Source organism: Rhinolophus sinicus, chromosome 17 (genome assembly GCF_057876585.1).
Source record: "Rhinolophus sinicus isolate RSI-liver-muscle chromosome 17, RSI-T2T, whole genome shotgun sequence".
NCBI classification, from domain to species: Eukaryota; Metazoa; Chordata; class Mammalia; order Chiroptera; family Rhinolophidae; genus Rhinolophus; species Rhinolophus sinicus.
This window is the reverse complement of record NC_142517.1, coordinates 7018934-7033754: the sequence shown is the minus strand read 5'-3', so window position 1 is coordinate 7033754 and position 14821 is coordinate 7018934. Positions and strand designations below refer to the sequence as shown.

At 36.7% G+C, this 14821-nt stretch overlaps 1 protein-coding gene across 2 annotated transcripts in view; it reads left to right on the top strand.

Moving 5' to 3' along the window:
* TTC3 (tetratricopeptide repeat domain 3) overlaps positions 1-14821 on the top strand; it is a 106258-nt gene that overhangs the window by 4219 nt on the left and 87218 nt on the right. For both annotated transcript variants that reach the window (XM_019730308.3, XM_019730305.3), the window contains exons 2-8: positions 8377-8531; positions 9407-9449; positions 9758-9908; positions 10359-10446; positions 11521-11574; positions 12571-12691; positions 14367-14452. In XM_019730308.3, coding sequence (XP_019585867.3) covers positions 8388-8531; positions 9407-9449; positions 9758-9908; positions 10359-10446; positions 11521-11574; positions 12571-12691; positions 14367-14452 — 687 coding nt within the window. In that variant the 5' untranslated portion in view covers positions 8377-8387. The remainder of the gene's footprint in view (positions 1-8376; positions 8532-9406; positions 9450-9757; positions 9909-10358; positions 10447-11520; positions 11575-12570; positions 12692-14366; positions 14453-14821) is intronic.

Here is a 14821-nt window from a genome sequence, read left to right as displayed (position 1 = left end):
AATTAATTGGAAACTTTCCTTAGCCCTAGCATTATAAAGAGTCTCCTGTGTTTGTTTTTAGAAGCTTTAAAAGAAATATTTTCACATTTAATTTCATAATCCATTTGGTATTGAGTTTGATGTATGGTGTGAGACCCCGGTGTACGTTCACTTTTTCCCCCTAAGTGGCTACAGTTGTCCTCATACCATCCATTGAATCAGCCCTCTGTTCACCAGTGATGTGCCGGACCACTTCTTTTACAATGTTAGTTTCTATATGCGTAGGTTTGTTTCTGGCTCACCTTTCTGTGCCACTTGTCCATCTCCGTGTAGATACCACACTGTCGTAATTATTAATGCTATAGCTTTACCAGAAATCTGGATGTCTGGGGCGAGGGACTGCTTGAGTCTCAGCTGCTCTTGGATCTTTGTTCTTGTTTTAAGAATCAGCTTGTCACATGACATGAAAACTTTGAGAATTAATTGAAATTGACTGAATCAATTTGGGGGAGAATTGAAATCTTTAGGATATTTGAACCTTCCTGTCTGGGAACATGGTATGTATTTTCATTTACTTAGGTTTTTAATGTCTTTTAATACAGTTTTGTAATTTTCTCCATACAGATCTGACACTTAAATGTTGATTCCAATGTTTCTAGTAGTTTGTTGCTATTATCAATAGTGTTTTTTTGTTTGTTTAAGATTCTGTTTTCTGACTGTTTATGGTTAGTTAGTAGAAATTTAACGGATTTTTTATATTGATCTTTAGCTATCCGTTTGATAAACTTTGATTATTTCTAATATATTTTCTGTAATTCTTTTGAGTTTCTATGTGGAGAATTATATCATTTGACAATAGTGACACTGGTTCTTCCTTTCAACTATTTTCCCTTTTAATATTTTTTTCTTGTGTTAATATGCTGGCAAGCTTTTCGATCTGTGTTCAGTGGAAGTGATTATAGGGGGCACAGCTGTCTTGTTCCTGGATTTTAAAGGGAATGCGTCCCCATTAAAAATAATGATTGCTATGAGTTTTTGTAGATACGCTTTATTAAGTTAGCCGAGTCTTTGCAGTTTTGTCACATGCTTTTCTTCATCTGTTGAGAATATCTTGTGGTTTTTCTCCTTTAGTCTGTTAAATGTAATGGATTCCAATTAATACATTTTAAAAATTCTTAATTCTTCCATTCTTCCCTGAGATAAACCCAAATTGATCTTGATGAATTATCTTGTTGTGAACGACTGGATTCAGTTTGCTGATATTTTACTTAGTATTTTTGTGTCTGTTTATGAATGAAATCCCCTGTCATTTTTCTTTATTGACCACCTTGTCTGATTTTGGTATTAAGGTTACACATGCCTTACACCAGTTAGAGGGTAGGTCCTCTTTTCTGTTCCCTGGGCCAATTTGGATTGGAGTGATTTGTTTTTTAAGTTTGGTAGAATTTACCTGTAAGATCATTTGACTCTAATGTTTTCTTTGTGGAAGGATTGTAAGTTACTGATAATTAGTAGTAATTAGAAATTGAATAGTAATAGGACTTCAACTTCAGGTTTTCTACTTCTTTTAGTCAGTTTTGGTAAGTTTTAGAAATTTGTCCTTTCAACAAAAATTTCAGGTTTATTGGCATCAAGTTCATGGTATTGTCTCAATTCCCTGTTAAATCTGTTTTATCTGTAGTTATGTTCCCGTTTCTCATTTTCATTATTATTTCTGCGCTACCTCTCTTTTTCTTGACTAGTCTTGCCAAAGGTATATTTTATAAATGTTAGCAAAGGATTAATTTTTGGCCTAATTAGTTCTATTATATTTTTGGTTTTAAGTTCATTGGTATTTTTTTATTTATTATTTGTTTTATTTCTTTGTGTTTATTATATTATTTTTCTAACTTAAATTGCATACTTATTAATTTTCAGCCATTCCTTTTTCCTAGTATAAGTATATAAGGCTATAATTTTTTAAAGTTCATTTTTGCTTTATCTAGCATGGCTTTATAGTGGTTTCATTAACTTTCGAATCTAAGTATTTTTTAAATTTCCATTTTGATTTCTTTGATTTACGTGTTGAAAATTTTTTTGAAATGTGTTTTTAAATTTTCAAATTTATGTGCGTTAACATTTTTTCTTGTTATTTATTTCTTAATTGTGTCGTCAGAGAACGTAATGTGTATTTTGCCTTTTTAAAACCATTTGTTTGCCCTTGCTTTTATGGCCTTGTACATAGTGAATATAACTGTTCTGTGTGTACTTGTGAAGAGTATGTATTCTCTAATTGTTATGTATCCATTAGATCAAACTTGTAAATTGCGTTGTTCAGACTATTAATTTTTCTTTGATCTATCATTAATTGAGAGAGAGGTGTTGAAATGTCCCACTATTACCTTCTTACACACTTCTGGTGTGTCTAACATGTTTTTCTTTTTATGCATCCTGAGACTATTTGATTAGATAAAGGGAAGCTTAACGTTATTTTTCTAGTTGATGAACCTTTTCTATTATGTTACGATCCTCCCCATGTCTAATTCTGCTTGTTGCCCTTAGTGTCTGTTTTGTCTATCCCACCTTTCTTTTGGTGATAATTTATCTGGAATATCCCTTTCCTTCAGTTTACTGTCATTTCCTTTAAATATCTACGTCTCGTAAAGAATATATTACAGGGTTTTTCTTATAACTTGGGCAATTTATGTCTTTTATTTAGTATTTTTAAGAAGTTAGTTTAAGTCTCTTGGTGGTCAACTCAATTTTCATCTAAAAATATTTTTCTTTTACCCTTCTTTTTGAGAGATAATTTTGAGGGATATACTGTTTTAGGTTGATAGTTTATTTTCTGTGTGTATAGTGATGACATTATTTTACATGCAAAGTCTGCTGCCAGTTTTACTTAGGCGTTTTTGAAGAAAATACTTTTTTTCTTTTGGCTACATTGGATTTTCTGTCTTTGATGTTAATGGCATTTCACTTCTACGTCTAGACGGAGATTACTTTTTATTTATCTTCTTTTTTATATGCGTTTCCTGATTCTTAGTTGTGTCTTTTGTGAGATCTAGAAGATTCTGAGTACTGTGTTCTTTAAATCTTCAAATCTGTGTTCTTTACATCTCTCTTTGACTTTTTTGCCTATTCTCTCCTTCTGGAAATTTAGCTGGATGTATAGGTATTAGACTGTTTGCAGAACACTTGTTTTTTATCTTTCATATCTTTCATTTCCTTGTCTCTTTACCAGAATTTATGGTGCTGAGTGATACGGAACTGAGATGAGTCAGGCACATCTTCCAGTTCATCTGTTTTCTCGTCAGGTGTGCCTCGTCTGCTCTTTAACCCATCCACTTTTTTCTTTTACTTTTCACAACTATATTTTAAGTTTCTAAAAGTTTCACTTGGTTCGTTTTTTAGATATACCCAGTCATTTTTTATTGTCTGATGTCGCTTGCTCGTTTTTTGAATCCATGGGTATTTGGTAGATGGTATCTAGCAATCCCAATGGCTGTTGTCCTCAATGGGTCTAAATTTATTTGCTTGTCTCTCCCTCATGATGGGTCGCCACCTCCTGTTCTTGGTGACCTTGGTGATAAACAGGAGTCATTAACTCCTGTTTGATGTATCCTTCTCTGTGGGAATCTTGAGAGTGTGACTGGGGGTGCTTTCCTTCTGATAGTATTTGTATCGGCTTTGGCTGGGGTCAGGGACTTGTGTCAGCTCTGGCTGGGGTCACGAGGTTTTCGTGGGACCCCCTTTCAGTTCTCTCACTTCGCTTCTGGTCCAGGGCTCAGTGTCCTGATCCCACTACTGCTCTTGGCGTCACTACTTGCAGCTCTTGACTGCAGGTTTAGTTCTCACTAGAGGTTTGTTGCTTTTGGGGGGAAAGGGTGGCTTTAAATGTTCTCTATTTCTATGAGGTCAGCAAAATTAAGAAAATTTTAAATCGATGACCCACTTTGTTTTGCGGTGATAGAGTCCCCCATTGGTTCATTGATGAAATTAGAAGTAATTTACTGTAATACTTAGTTTTGGCAATATATTTCAGTTTGTATTAGAAAAAAGTTCTGTCCTACCAAAAGTAAGATTTCTTGGTGATAGCAAATTTTCTATTAAAACAAGTTTACGTCTAAGTTAAAAGTTGAGTCATTCTAAAGCAAAATGTTAAATAATAGTACAGGTGGCAAGTGGATTTGGCAGAGTTTTCTACTTTAGGGAATGTGAATAAAAATTTGGGAAACACTTTGCTAGGGAATGAAGATGAGTAGGGCACAGCGTATGCTCTAGGCCTATCATGAACCTACAGAGGTAAACCTGCGATGACCAAACTGTGAAAACTGGCAAGAGATACAGGCAGGGTGCTCTGGGCTTAGAGATGAGATACAGAAACAAACGTGGTGCTAGCAAAGATGAGGACATGATTCCTGGAGCCCAGTGTTAAGGACCAGTGGGCATCGGGTGGTTGCAGAATAAGGCTTGTTTAGGAATGCAAGCAGCTGAGCGTGACTGGCTGGTAAGTCGCATGTCACGGAGTGAGTGGAGACAAAAGCAGGAGCAGGACCGCGGAAGGCCGTCTGTGCTACGCAGGGAGTTTGGACTTGATTCTGAAGATGAAGAGAAGCTGTGAATGATTTGAAGCAGTCAAGTGTCATGATCAGGTTTAGCGGATGCCGAGATTGAAGGCAAATCAGCGGTTCAGAGACTGCTCGTTCAGTTAGTTCAGGGGAGAAAAGATGAAGCTACAGCTAAGGCAGTGGCACTGGGCATGAGTTGGGGGGTGTGCTAGTTTTAGATCTGTTCCGGGTGTAGGAAAGACAGGACTTCCCGGTGAGTTGGGTAGAAATGTTGAAGGAGATGGGGAGTCAGAGTGACCCCAGGTTTCTGGATTAGGTCACCAGGTGACATGTAGAGCAGTGAACTGATAACATACAGAAAGAAGAAAGAACTTGGTTTCCTTTGTTTTTGAGGGAAAAGATAAGTTTGTGAACTAAACTGAATCTGAGAGGTTTGTGAGATATCTTGGTTAAGATCCAGTAGCAGTTGACAGGGAGCGTCTAGAAGTCTTGAGATGCAGCCCCATCTGGAGAGATTTGCGAGACTTCAGCTCTTGACATTTCAGCCATTGCGTGCTACAGCAGTATGAAAAAATCTGAAGTGGTATACAGAGAAACACTTAACATTTTTTGAATAGTTAGAACTTTACTCTGATGTGTATGAAAAGCATGAGTTGTACATCAAACCTGTGATTTCATGGATATTATCACTTAGGCCAAGTGAGGCCAATAAAAGACAAATAGCAAATAAATAAAAATACATGTGATGTGTGGAAATGGCAAAAACCACGGTGAAGCTATGCAAATGATGGAAGTTCAGAAAGTGCTGTTTGAAAAGCCATGGGTGTGGTGGCTAAGGTCACCCAAGGAGAGAGTAAGCGTGAAAAGAAAAGAGAGTTGACATTTGGGTGGCGGGAATGGAGAAGAAGAGCCCATGGAGACTGAGGAAGCGCAGCCAGAAGAATAGGAGGAGGACCAGGAGAAGATGGTCTTTGGAGTCCAGATGAAGCGTTCTGAGGAGGAGGAAGTGGTCAACAGCGTCAAGTAAGTTGTAAGCCGAACAGTGCTCTTTGGACTTAGTAGCAATTAAGGCAGACCAGTTAGCTGGAAGCAGCCAAACAATGGAGTTTTAAAAACACTTTGCTAATGAGAGCTGATATTGCTAGCGTTTCCTACATGCCATGTACTAGTCTAGGCACTTTCCGTGCGTTCACGGATGAATCCGGTGGGCAGCACTGCTGTCTTCATCTGACACATGAGGACACGGAAGCACAGGTTAAGTAACTTGCCCAAGATCACACACGCAGGAAATGGGAGAGCCAGGATTCAAGCCCAGGCAGTCTGGTTCTCGAGTCCATGCTCACAGTCACTGTGACACATCGCCTCTCTGCCTAAAACAAAATAGAAGAGAAAATTACACCAATGTTGTAATGACAGTGCAGTTGGTGTCAGGCGTGGTGTCGGTGCCCGGCTGTTCTGTGACAGTGGCAGGCAGCCGAGTGTGAGCACATGGACTGTTGTGATCGATGCCATGCCGGTGACGTGTGGCTGTCACAGACAGTCCGTGGCTCTTTCTGTATTTACGTACAAAAAACGGTAAGACAAACAATTTTAAAAGAGTATATGTTTCCCAGGATAGCGCATGTCCCGTATCATGTGACGTACTTGGGGTACAAAAATGTCTTTTTATTTTTACCAGTCATTGCTCACTTTTGGAGTTAAATTCTAAACTCTGGAAATATTGTTCATCCAGAACAGATCAGGTTCCAGACATTGTATGTAATGTTAATATAACCAATCTGTTGTAGAAAGTCACGGATGACCTTGTTGAAAATGGAAACCCAGTTGTAGGAAACCGAAAGTAAATGAGAATGAAGGATTTGAATGGGAGAAATGGGAAGAAGAATTCTTGATAGATTGAGGAATGTGTGGCAGGAGATAGGGGAGACATCAGGCCATCAATGGCTCTTGGTTGTGGTCGGAGGAGCTAATCAGCTAACGATTTAAGAGCTGGCTTATAGCTGGGCAGTGATCTGAGGTGTGGCCCTGGGAAGGAAGGGCCTCGGTGAGGTGGGCATGAAGGTCCTTTTAGTTGAGGTAGTTAAACTGCAAGGCTAGGGTCTCAAAGGGGTCGTCTGCATGGGCCTTGTGTCTGGGATGATACCAGGAGAAAGTGGAGGACAGAGGGGAACACTAAACTACCGTGTGTCCCCGAAAATAAGACCTGGCCGGACCATCAGCTCTAATGCGTCTTCTGGAGCAAAAATTAATGTAAGACCCGGTCTTATTTTACTATAAGACCCGGTCTAATAGAATATATAATATAATATAACATAATATAAGGTCAGGTCTTATATTAATTTTTGCTCCAAAAGACGCACTGGAGCTGATTGTCCAGCTAGGTCTTATTTTCGGGGAAACAGGGTAGTTAGTTGTCTCAAACATGAGAACAACCACGAGGTAACTAGATGGCAGTGACAAGGAAAAGTAGATAAAAGTACAATACAGTGTTTGAGAGAAGAGACTGGCATCAGAGGACCTAGGTTTGACTCCTCCCTAGTGTGACCTTGAGCAAATCACTTAATTTTACCAAGAATGTTTCCCATCCGTACAGTGGAGATGATGGTAATTGGACCTGAGAAGAGTTTCCGTGAGGATTAATAAGATGATACATGTAGAACGCTTGGTACAATATGTGACAAATAGTGCAAGTAGTTTGCTAGGAAGATTGTTACTGTTCTTCCCTTCTGGTATTGTGAGGTTTTCATACAGCAAATGGGACATAATGAGAAGGGTTAATTACAGAAACAGGTTTGTGTTTCAAGAACTGGTGGTGGCCTTGCTCAGGAAAAAAGAAAGTTGGTTTGTCCTAACCCATAGAGGGATAATAGTGGTGAAGCGAAACTGGTGTAAAACATGGTGTTAATGATGGTGCTGATGATAGGAAAGAAAAGCCATTACTTGGGCAAGAGTTAGAAGTAATACACTGCTGTACTTCTCAGTGATTTTTAGGTTGTGTAGCTTTTCTCTGGTAGCTATAAATCTTTATTATTGAACTTTCTTCAGGGGAAAAAACCTTAGTCTGAAACTCCAGTCCTAATTCCTCTTTTTCCCCAGTGAAATTATTTTTAAATCATGGTTGTTGATAACGTGGAGGCTTTTGCCCCACCCTTGTGATCTAGCAGTGCTGCCTGTGTGCTGTAGTTGTGAGAGTGTTAGGAGCAGCGGTTGTTAGGAAGAGGGAAGGTCTGAATGTGGCTGTGGGAAATAAAGAGATTGACAGGCTCACCCTGTACCACTTCAGCTCCGCCCCATTGCCTGAGACACAAATACACACTGAGGGATGGATAGGAGAATATGAGCCGCTGATAGGAAACTTTTCTCAGAGGAATCAGGATTTAGTTCTGGCCAGGAGGCTGAGAATGTAGCAGAGTTTATTTATGTATGGTAAAATGACATACTTCTCAGGGCACAGTAAAAGCAGATGGCAGAAAGGGGCAGCGCTGGGCAGATGTCTTTTGTTCATTCAGCAAATACTGATTTGAGGGCTTACTGTGTGTTAGGCACATACAAGATGCATAAGCTGCCCCTCATTATCCTCCATCTAAAGAGATTGAAAACAGATAAATTCAGAGTACAGATCGTGACTTTGAACCTGGGGAAGAAAGAAATAGATTAAACTAATATTTGGAGAGAGGGGGAAAGAATTGGAGAATGAGAATTTTTCAGAGCTCAGTGTTCTTATTGGAGTTATTTTCTTGGGGCATAAATTCCAAGTATTTTTCTAAAATGCCATAGAAGCCAGGAAGACGACTACTCAAAACTCAAGTGGTTTAATTGCTGATTAGGGTTTGTGTTGTTTCCTTAGGATGGTGCACCATGGATGATTTTGCCCTGGGAGATTTCACTGTAGCAGATTATGCTTTGTTAGAAGATTGTCCTTATGTGGACGATTGTGTCTTTGCTCCTGAATTGACGTCCAATGATTATGTTCGTGTGACTCAGCTTTACTTTGATGGGGTGGTAAGTAGATTTGTTAACTTTTTGTTTTTAACATTGTCTTCTGAAAGGTTTTTTCTTTCTTTTTTTTTTTTTTTTAGATATAATTGACATTATACTCTAGTTTCAGGTATATAAAATGGTTCGATATTTGTATATATTGTGAAATCACCACAGTAACCTAGTTAACATTCATCTCTACACAGCTATAATTTTTCCTTGTGATGAAAATTTATAAGATTTACTTTATTTTTATTTTTCAATTACAGTTGACATTCAATATTAATATTAGTTTCAAGCGTACAGCATAGTGGTTAGCCATTTATATAACTTACAAACTGACCTCCCACCCCATCAGTCTAGTACCCACCTAGCACTATGCATAGTTACTGCAATGTATTTCCTATGCTGTACTTTACATCCCCTGTTTTGTAACTGCCAATTCGTACTTCTTAAGTACCTTCACTTCTTTCCCCCTAAAATTTACTTCTTAAAGATTTTTGATTTAGAGCTATGTGAGTAAAGATGTTTTTGAGCTACGCGAGTTTTTATTTATGCGTTTGAGGAGGTGATTTCAGAAGGGCAGGTAAGTGGGCCTCCACAGCAGCGAGGGTGTGCAGCCAGATGAGCGATGGCGAGGCTGTTTCCTGACTGCAGAGCAGAACGCTCAGGAGAGCCCTGGAGACAGATTCAGGGGAACACCAGAGACAGGCCTGAGGACTCATTGGTTGAAGATGTTGTTGTCAAAACGTATATATAAGTGTGCACTGAAATGTTTTGAGTTTAGTACTGATAATCCTTCCATTAAGAAGTAAGAACTCAAAAAAAAAAAAGAAAAAGTAAGAACTATACTTTGGCATCTTACCAGACACAAATCAAAATAATTTTTTTCTTTTCAGGGTAGGCAATATAAAGATTATGCCCAAAGTGAGAGAAATTTAGGTGAGTACACTGGTATTTTAATTTGTTGAAAGACTGTATCAAGGGAAGTTCATCCATTTACACCAACATAACAAACTTACATACCTCTTAAAATTTGTTCTTACTGTTCTTTTTTACTAGAAACCAAAACCTTTCTTTGTTAAAATAATGTTTTAGCCAACACTGAAGTATTCTTAACATCTTAACAGGTTAAAATATTTCTTCATTTATTACTTTTCCATATCCATTTTTGCTTTTTCCCAATTAACAATGTTAATTCATTAAAAAATGAGGCACAGAAAATTAATTAAAAACTTTTTTTAATTAAGAATTTGACGTCTGCAATATGTGGTGCAGTAAACCAGTTTCTGTTCTGCGAGATTACTGCGATGCCATTAAAATATACATCTTCTGGCCACTTCTGTTTCAACATCAGCACCGTTCTGTAATATCACGGTTGCATCCTTGTGTGGAGGCCACGTAAGTCACTACGTGTCATTCATTTTATATTGCCCGGGACTGAGAGATGCCCCATGCAACGGAAGGCTTATGTCTCCTGCTGTGCACTGTTCAACTTGGCTCTTGTTTAATAGAGTGGAAAAAGTTAATACTTGGGATTTGGATATGAAGGAATAATCGTGGTAACATTATATATAATGAATAAAATGCCAGAGAGCATGAGATGGTAAATTTGAAGCTGAGTAAGGAAAAACGAATGCTTGTTAATAAATATCAGCATTGTAGTACAGAAGAGAGGAAAAAGTATAGTATTTTATCCACTTAATAAACAGCTTGTTACCTAGAATGCAGAAACAGAGAATTTAATGTTTTTCCAAATAGTTTAAATTGAGGTATAACATGTTCAGTGTGAAGTTCAATTAATTTTTATATATGAGAACCTGATCTTTAAAAAAAAATTTTGTCTTTAAGCAATTCTCATGCTTCTGAGATAAGTCTGAAGAAGTTACAGCATCTTGAGTTGATGGAAGATATTGTGGATTTGGCAAAGAAAGTTGTGGTAAGTGGTAGAATATGGCTTTTCTCCCCTCTGTTTAAACAACGTAAATGTGTATGTTGTGTCAGGCCCGTGTTACTAATTTATAACACTTATCGGGTAATGGTTTTAGTTGTGGTTAATCTGCGATGAGTCTGCTCTCTGGGAGCTTGTTCTGTGTGTTAGAGGGATGCGGTGGCAGATGGCTGTTTTAGTGGTTCTGACATGACATGATGGGAACCAGGACTGCTCATTGTCATTAAAGGACAGAACTTAGAATTTGTCACAAATGAAAGTGTGTTCCTGGTTCGCAGAAACTTTTGTCACAGGTTCTGAAAGTGATGGGTTCTATCTTGTAAGATAAAATCATGCCACTGTAACCACTACTACACTGAGAGTTTTTTTTTTTGTCTTAGAAAGCCATTTGATAATTTCTCTTATTTTAGTTGATTATGGAGCCAAGTGTTTTTCTTGGTATTATTCTGATTGCAAACTTAAATTTAGAAAGGGCAGTCTGATATTTATTTCCTGATGATAATCCTTTGGAGTAACTTCTATCAGCCTGTGTATTTTTATAAAACATCTAGGTATAATTAACATTAAAATTCATACATCTGAAATTACACTTCATCATTTTATCATTAGAATCCAATGTAAGACTATTTCTGAATTCTTGTTTTCGGGTCCTTAAGAGGTAAATTGGACGTGAAAGTGCTTGTGGGCCGTGGTTACTATGTATATACCAGAGGTGTCAAAAAAATGGTGCCAAAAAAATATATACGAGTGGACACTTTGGTCAACGTTGCTCAAGCAGTAGTTTGACATAATAAGTGTCTGGACGCTGATGGTAACCACTTTGAGCATCTCTTGTAATTGCAGAAGTCAAACGTGACTTGTATTCATCTTTTCTTATCGGTATATATTGAGTATTACAATTTTAATACAGTTTTCCTTTCTTAAAATGTGTATACATTTTTTTGGCACCTTCTGTATGTGTTCCTAAGATGTAGGATTTTATTGTGTCCTGGAAAATGCAAGTATAATTGACTGAATAAGGGAAAAAACATTTTGTCCTTTTTGTTTTGTTTTGTTTTGCAGAATGATTCATTCTTTATTGGAGGCTTACTGAGAATTGGTTATAAAATAGAAAATGTAAGTATTACAGGAACCCGATATAATCGAGTAGATGGCAGTCGTCTCACTGCTCACTGTCAGTGTACTGGCTGCACACAATGAGGGTTTTGTGTGTAGTGTGTGGTAGTGATAGTTTCTGTATTTTGCTTAAGCACTCTCCTTATCTTGGGAGTTTGCATCATTTCCATTTTTTCCCCCACATATGTTGGGTAGCTTTCAGCCTCTTTGACAAGCTGATTTCCTTTTTCTGTTTTCGATTATGTATGTACCTGGCGTTATGTTCTCCCAAATGAAATTATTAGGTCCCTGGTGTGAACATGTTTTGCTATAAAATTACTAGATAACCTCCAGATGCACTAATAAACCAATTTTCGTTGCTGTTGGTAACATGGACACAAACATTGCATAACTCCACTCTCTAATTTCTGAAGTCATTTCAGACACCAGAAGTATGAATAAGGTTTCTGAACTCTTGACCCTTTATGCAGACCTTTGCACTGAGTGCCCATTTGCCCAGCCATGCTCTCCTCTTGCTGTTTATCTCCTTGTTCTTCTGTGTGACACAGACCATGTAACATGTACAGTCCCTTTGGTGAACCTTAATTTATACCATTAATCTTGAGGTAAGGGTGGAAATCCGAGTTTAGGTGAGATCTGAGACCCTGTGTTCATCTTGTGTTATTGCACTCTGTTGCCCAGGGCTCCATCTGGCCAGGTTTTAGACCTCACCTTTCAGGTCTGTAATGATGGCAGAAGCATCTCAATCTCTGAGGGTGGCCCAAGGTTACTGGGAGATGTGACAGACATGAGTCCGTGGTATCTTAACTTGTTTGTTGGGGGCCAGCTATTCTAGGTTCTGTGCTGGAGTAATGAAAATACTCCATAATGAAAATGCGAGGTTGTACAAGTTTTGTATTAAAAATCTGAAATACTATATAAGATAAATTTATAATGCCCCATGTAAATTTAGAATTAATACCCAAGTCACATGCTACACCTCTCTTTTTGAAATAGAAAATCTTGGCAATGGAAGAAGCTTTGAATTGGGTGAAGTACACGGGCGATGTAACAATTCTGCCTAAATTAGGAGCAGTTGACAATTGTTGGCCTATGTTAAGTATTTTCTTTACTGAATGTAAGTATAAATGCTTTAAATACTTACTTGACTCAGTATTTGGGAAAATGGAATGTGTGGGTATGTGATTCCACTTAGGATTTTAAAAAATGTTTTTCTCTTGTGAGTAAGAAAAAAGCCTACATAAGAGAATTTTAACTTTGTAGTTAGTTTTATTCTATATCTCCTGTCTTAATGATTTCTATGACATTAGACTTGTAAACATTTTACCAGATGGATGTTGTAAGTTATTATATGTAATAACCAAGGAAAGAGACCACACTGGGGCTCATGTGTTCTCATTCATAAGAGAAATAAAAACTAGATATAAGATTATAATTTTCATTTCCCTGATGAATTCGTTACTCTTAATGTATGATGAAACTGTCTTGTACATATTTTTTTTACTTTGTGGAATACTTTCCTTAAAGCATTTAAAGGTTAGTGGTGCTCTTCTAGTATAGGTATAGGAATCTTGAAAGAGGAAATGTTTGACTCCTTAGTACATGATGAATGATAATTTGCCATCTCCAATGAGAAGAGAACAAATTTTCTGCTATTGACCTAAATGTTAGAGAGAAATTAAGATTAAACATGAAGACAGATTCTTGGGATAGGTGGTTCTCTTTGTTCTGGAGACCTTTAATTATAGGCTAGATTTCAGGGTAGAAGTAGAGGGCCAATATTATGTACTGGGCACCCATGTTTTTGGCTCTTTCTCTGTTCTCTTAGTAATATTCCTGCAAGGTAGCTCTTACAATATTCCTGTTTTAGAAATGAGTAACTAGGGCTTTCAGAGGTTACGTGCTGTTTCTGTACTCTAGTAAGTAGTACGACCGAGATGAGAAGCCAGGTCTCTTCCATCTCAAAGTCCAGGTTTTCATCCTAGAATCCTGCTCTGTCCCTAAGTATTACTTTATTTGGTGACTTTCCCAAGTCCTTCCTTGAATTTAAAATTTTATGTACCCCTTCCTCCATTGAAATGAATGTGTTTGTCTAGAGTTCTAACTACATTTTTGTTGTAATAAAATTATTATTTTCCACTTTAGAAAAATACTGTAAAACATCTTAAAATACAGAATATGATGCCTGATAAACTTTGACGTAAATGTATTATTACCTACAGCATTTTAATTAGTTTATTAAGTTTGTATAAGAATAGTATTTCAAATAAAGTCTCATTTTTAACATTTCATTCATAAGAGTCAATTGTTGAACTAAGACATTTTAAATTCTTCATTTGTTCTATTAAATACATTTTAGAAAGTAGTATTAAGGGTTTTGCTTTGGTTTTTTTTCCAGAAATTTTTATTGAGCAATTAGGATTTTTGCCAGATACACCAGAGGTGCTCAAATATGTTTATGAAGTCCATTTGGAATGTATTATGATAGAGCATTGTTGTAACTACAATTAGAAATACTGTAATAATAAACAAGTATTTTTTAATGCTATTAATAAAACTGATTAGATTCATAGCAAACAATGAATCTAATGTTATCAGTTGTTTTTAAATACATTATTTGATACATGTAAAAGATTACAAGAAACATGTTCTTTAGAAAGTATAATAATATAATGATAATATAATATAATAATAATATAATGTATGGGCTCATTTAACCTAAGAATTAAAACATTAACACCAATTTTTTTAAAACAAATATTCTCTCACTCTCTCCTCAAAATAAAATTTAGACAAGTATCACATAACTAAAGTTGTAACAGAAAACTGCAATATGCTTGAAGAATTTAAAAGTCAGAGTTGTGCGGAGTGTATAGAGGTGAGAATAAATATTTACTTGTAAGTATATTTTAAGATTTGCATGTTGGAGAAAGTTCAATAAAACTGCTATCTGACGATACACCAGGAAGTACTGTAAAATTCAGTAACATGTTTGAGGGAAATTTTTAATAAATTCTGATTGAAATATTTTCTTTCTTGGAAGAGGAAAATAGCATCTTGATACGAATTTTCCAATGTTACAGATTTTAAAAGAGTTAACCGAAATTGGATTTCTTAAAAAGCTTTTAATTAGTTGAGCAAATGTGATTTTCTTTGGTAGCAACTGTATTGAGATGGAATCCATATGCCATACAGTTCACTCATGAGAAATGGGATTTAACAAAATTTAAAAAAAAGGATTTAGGAA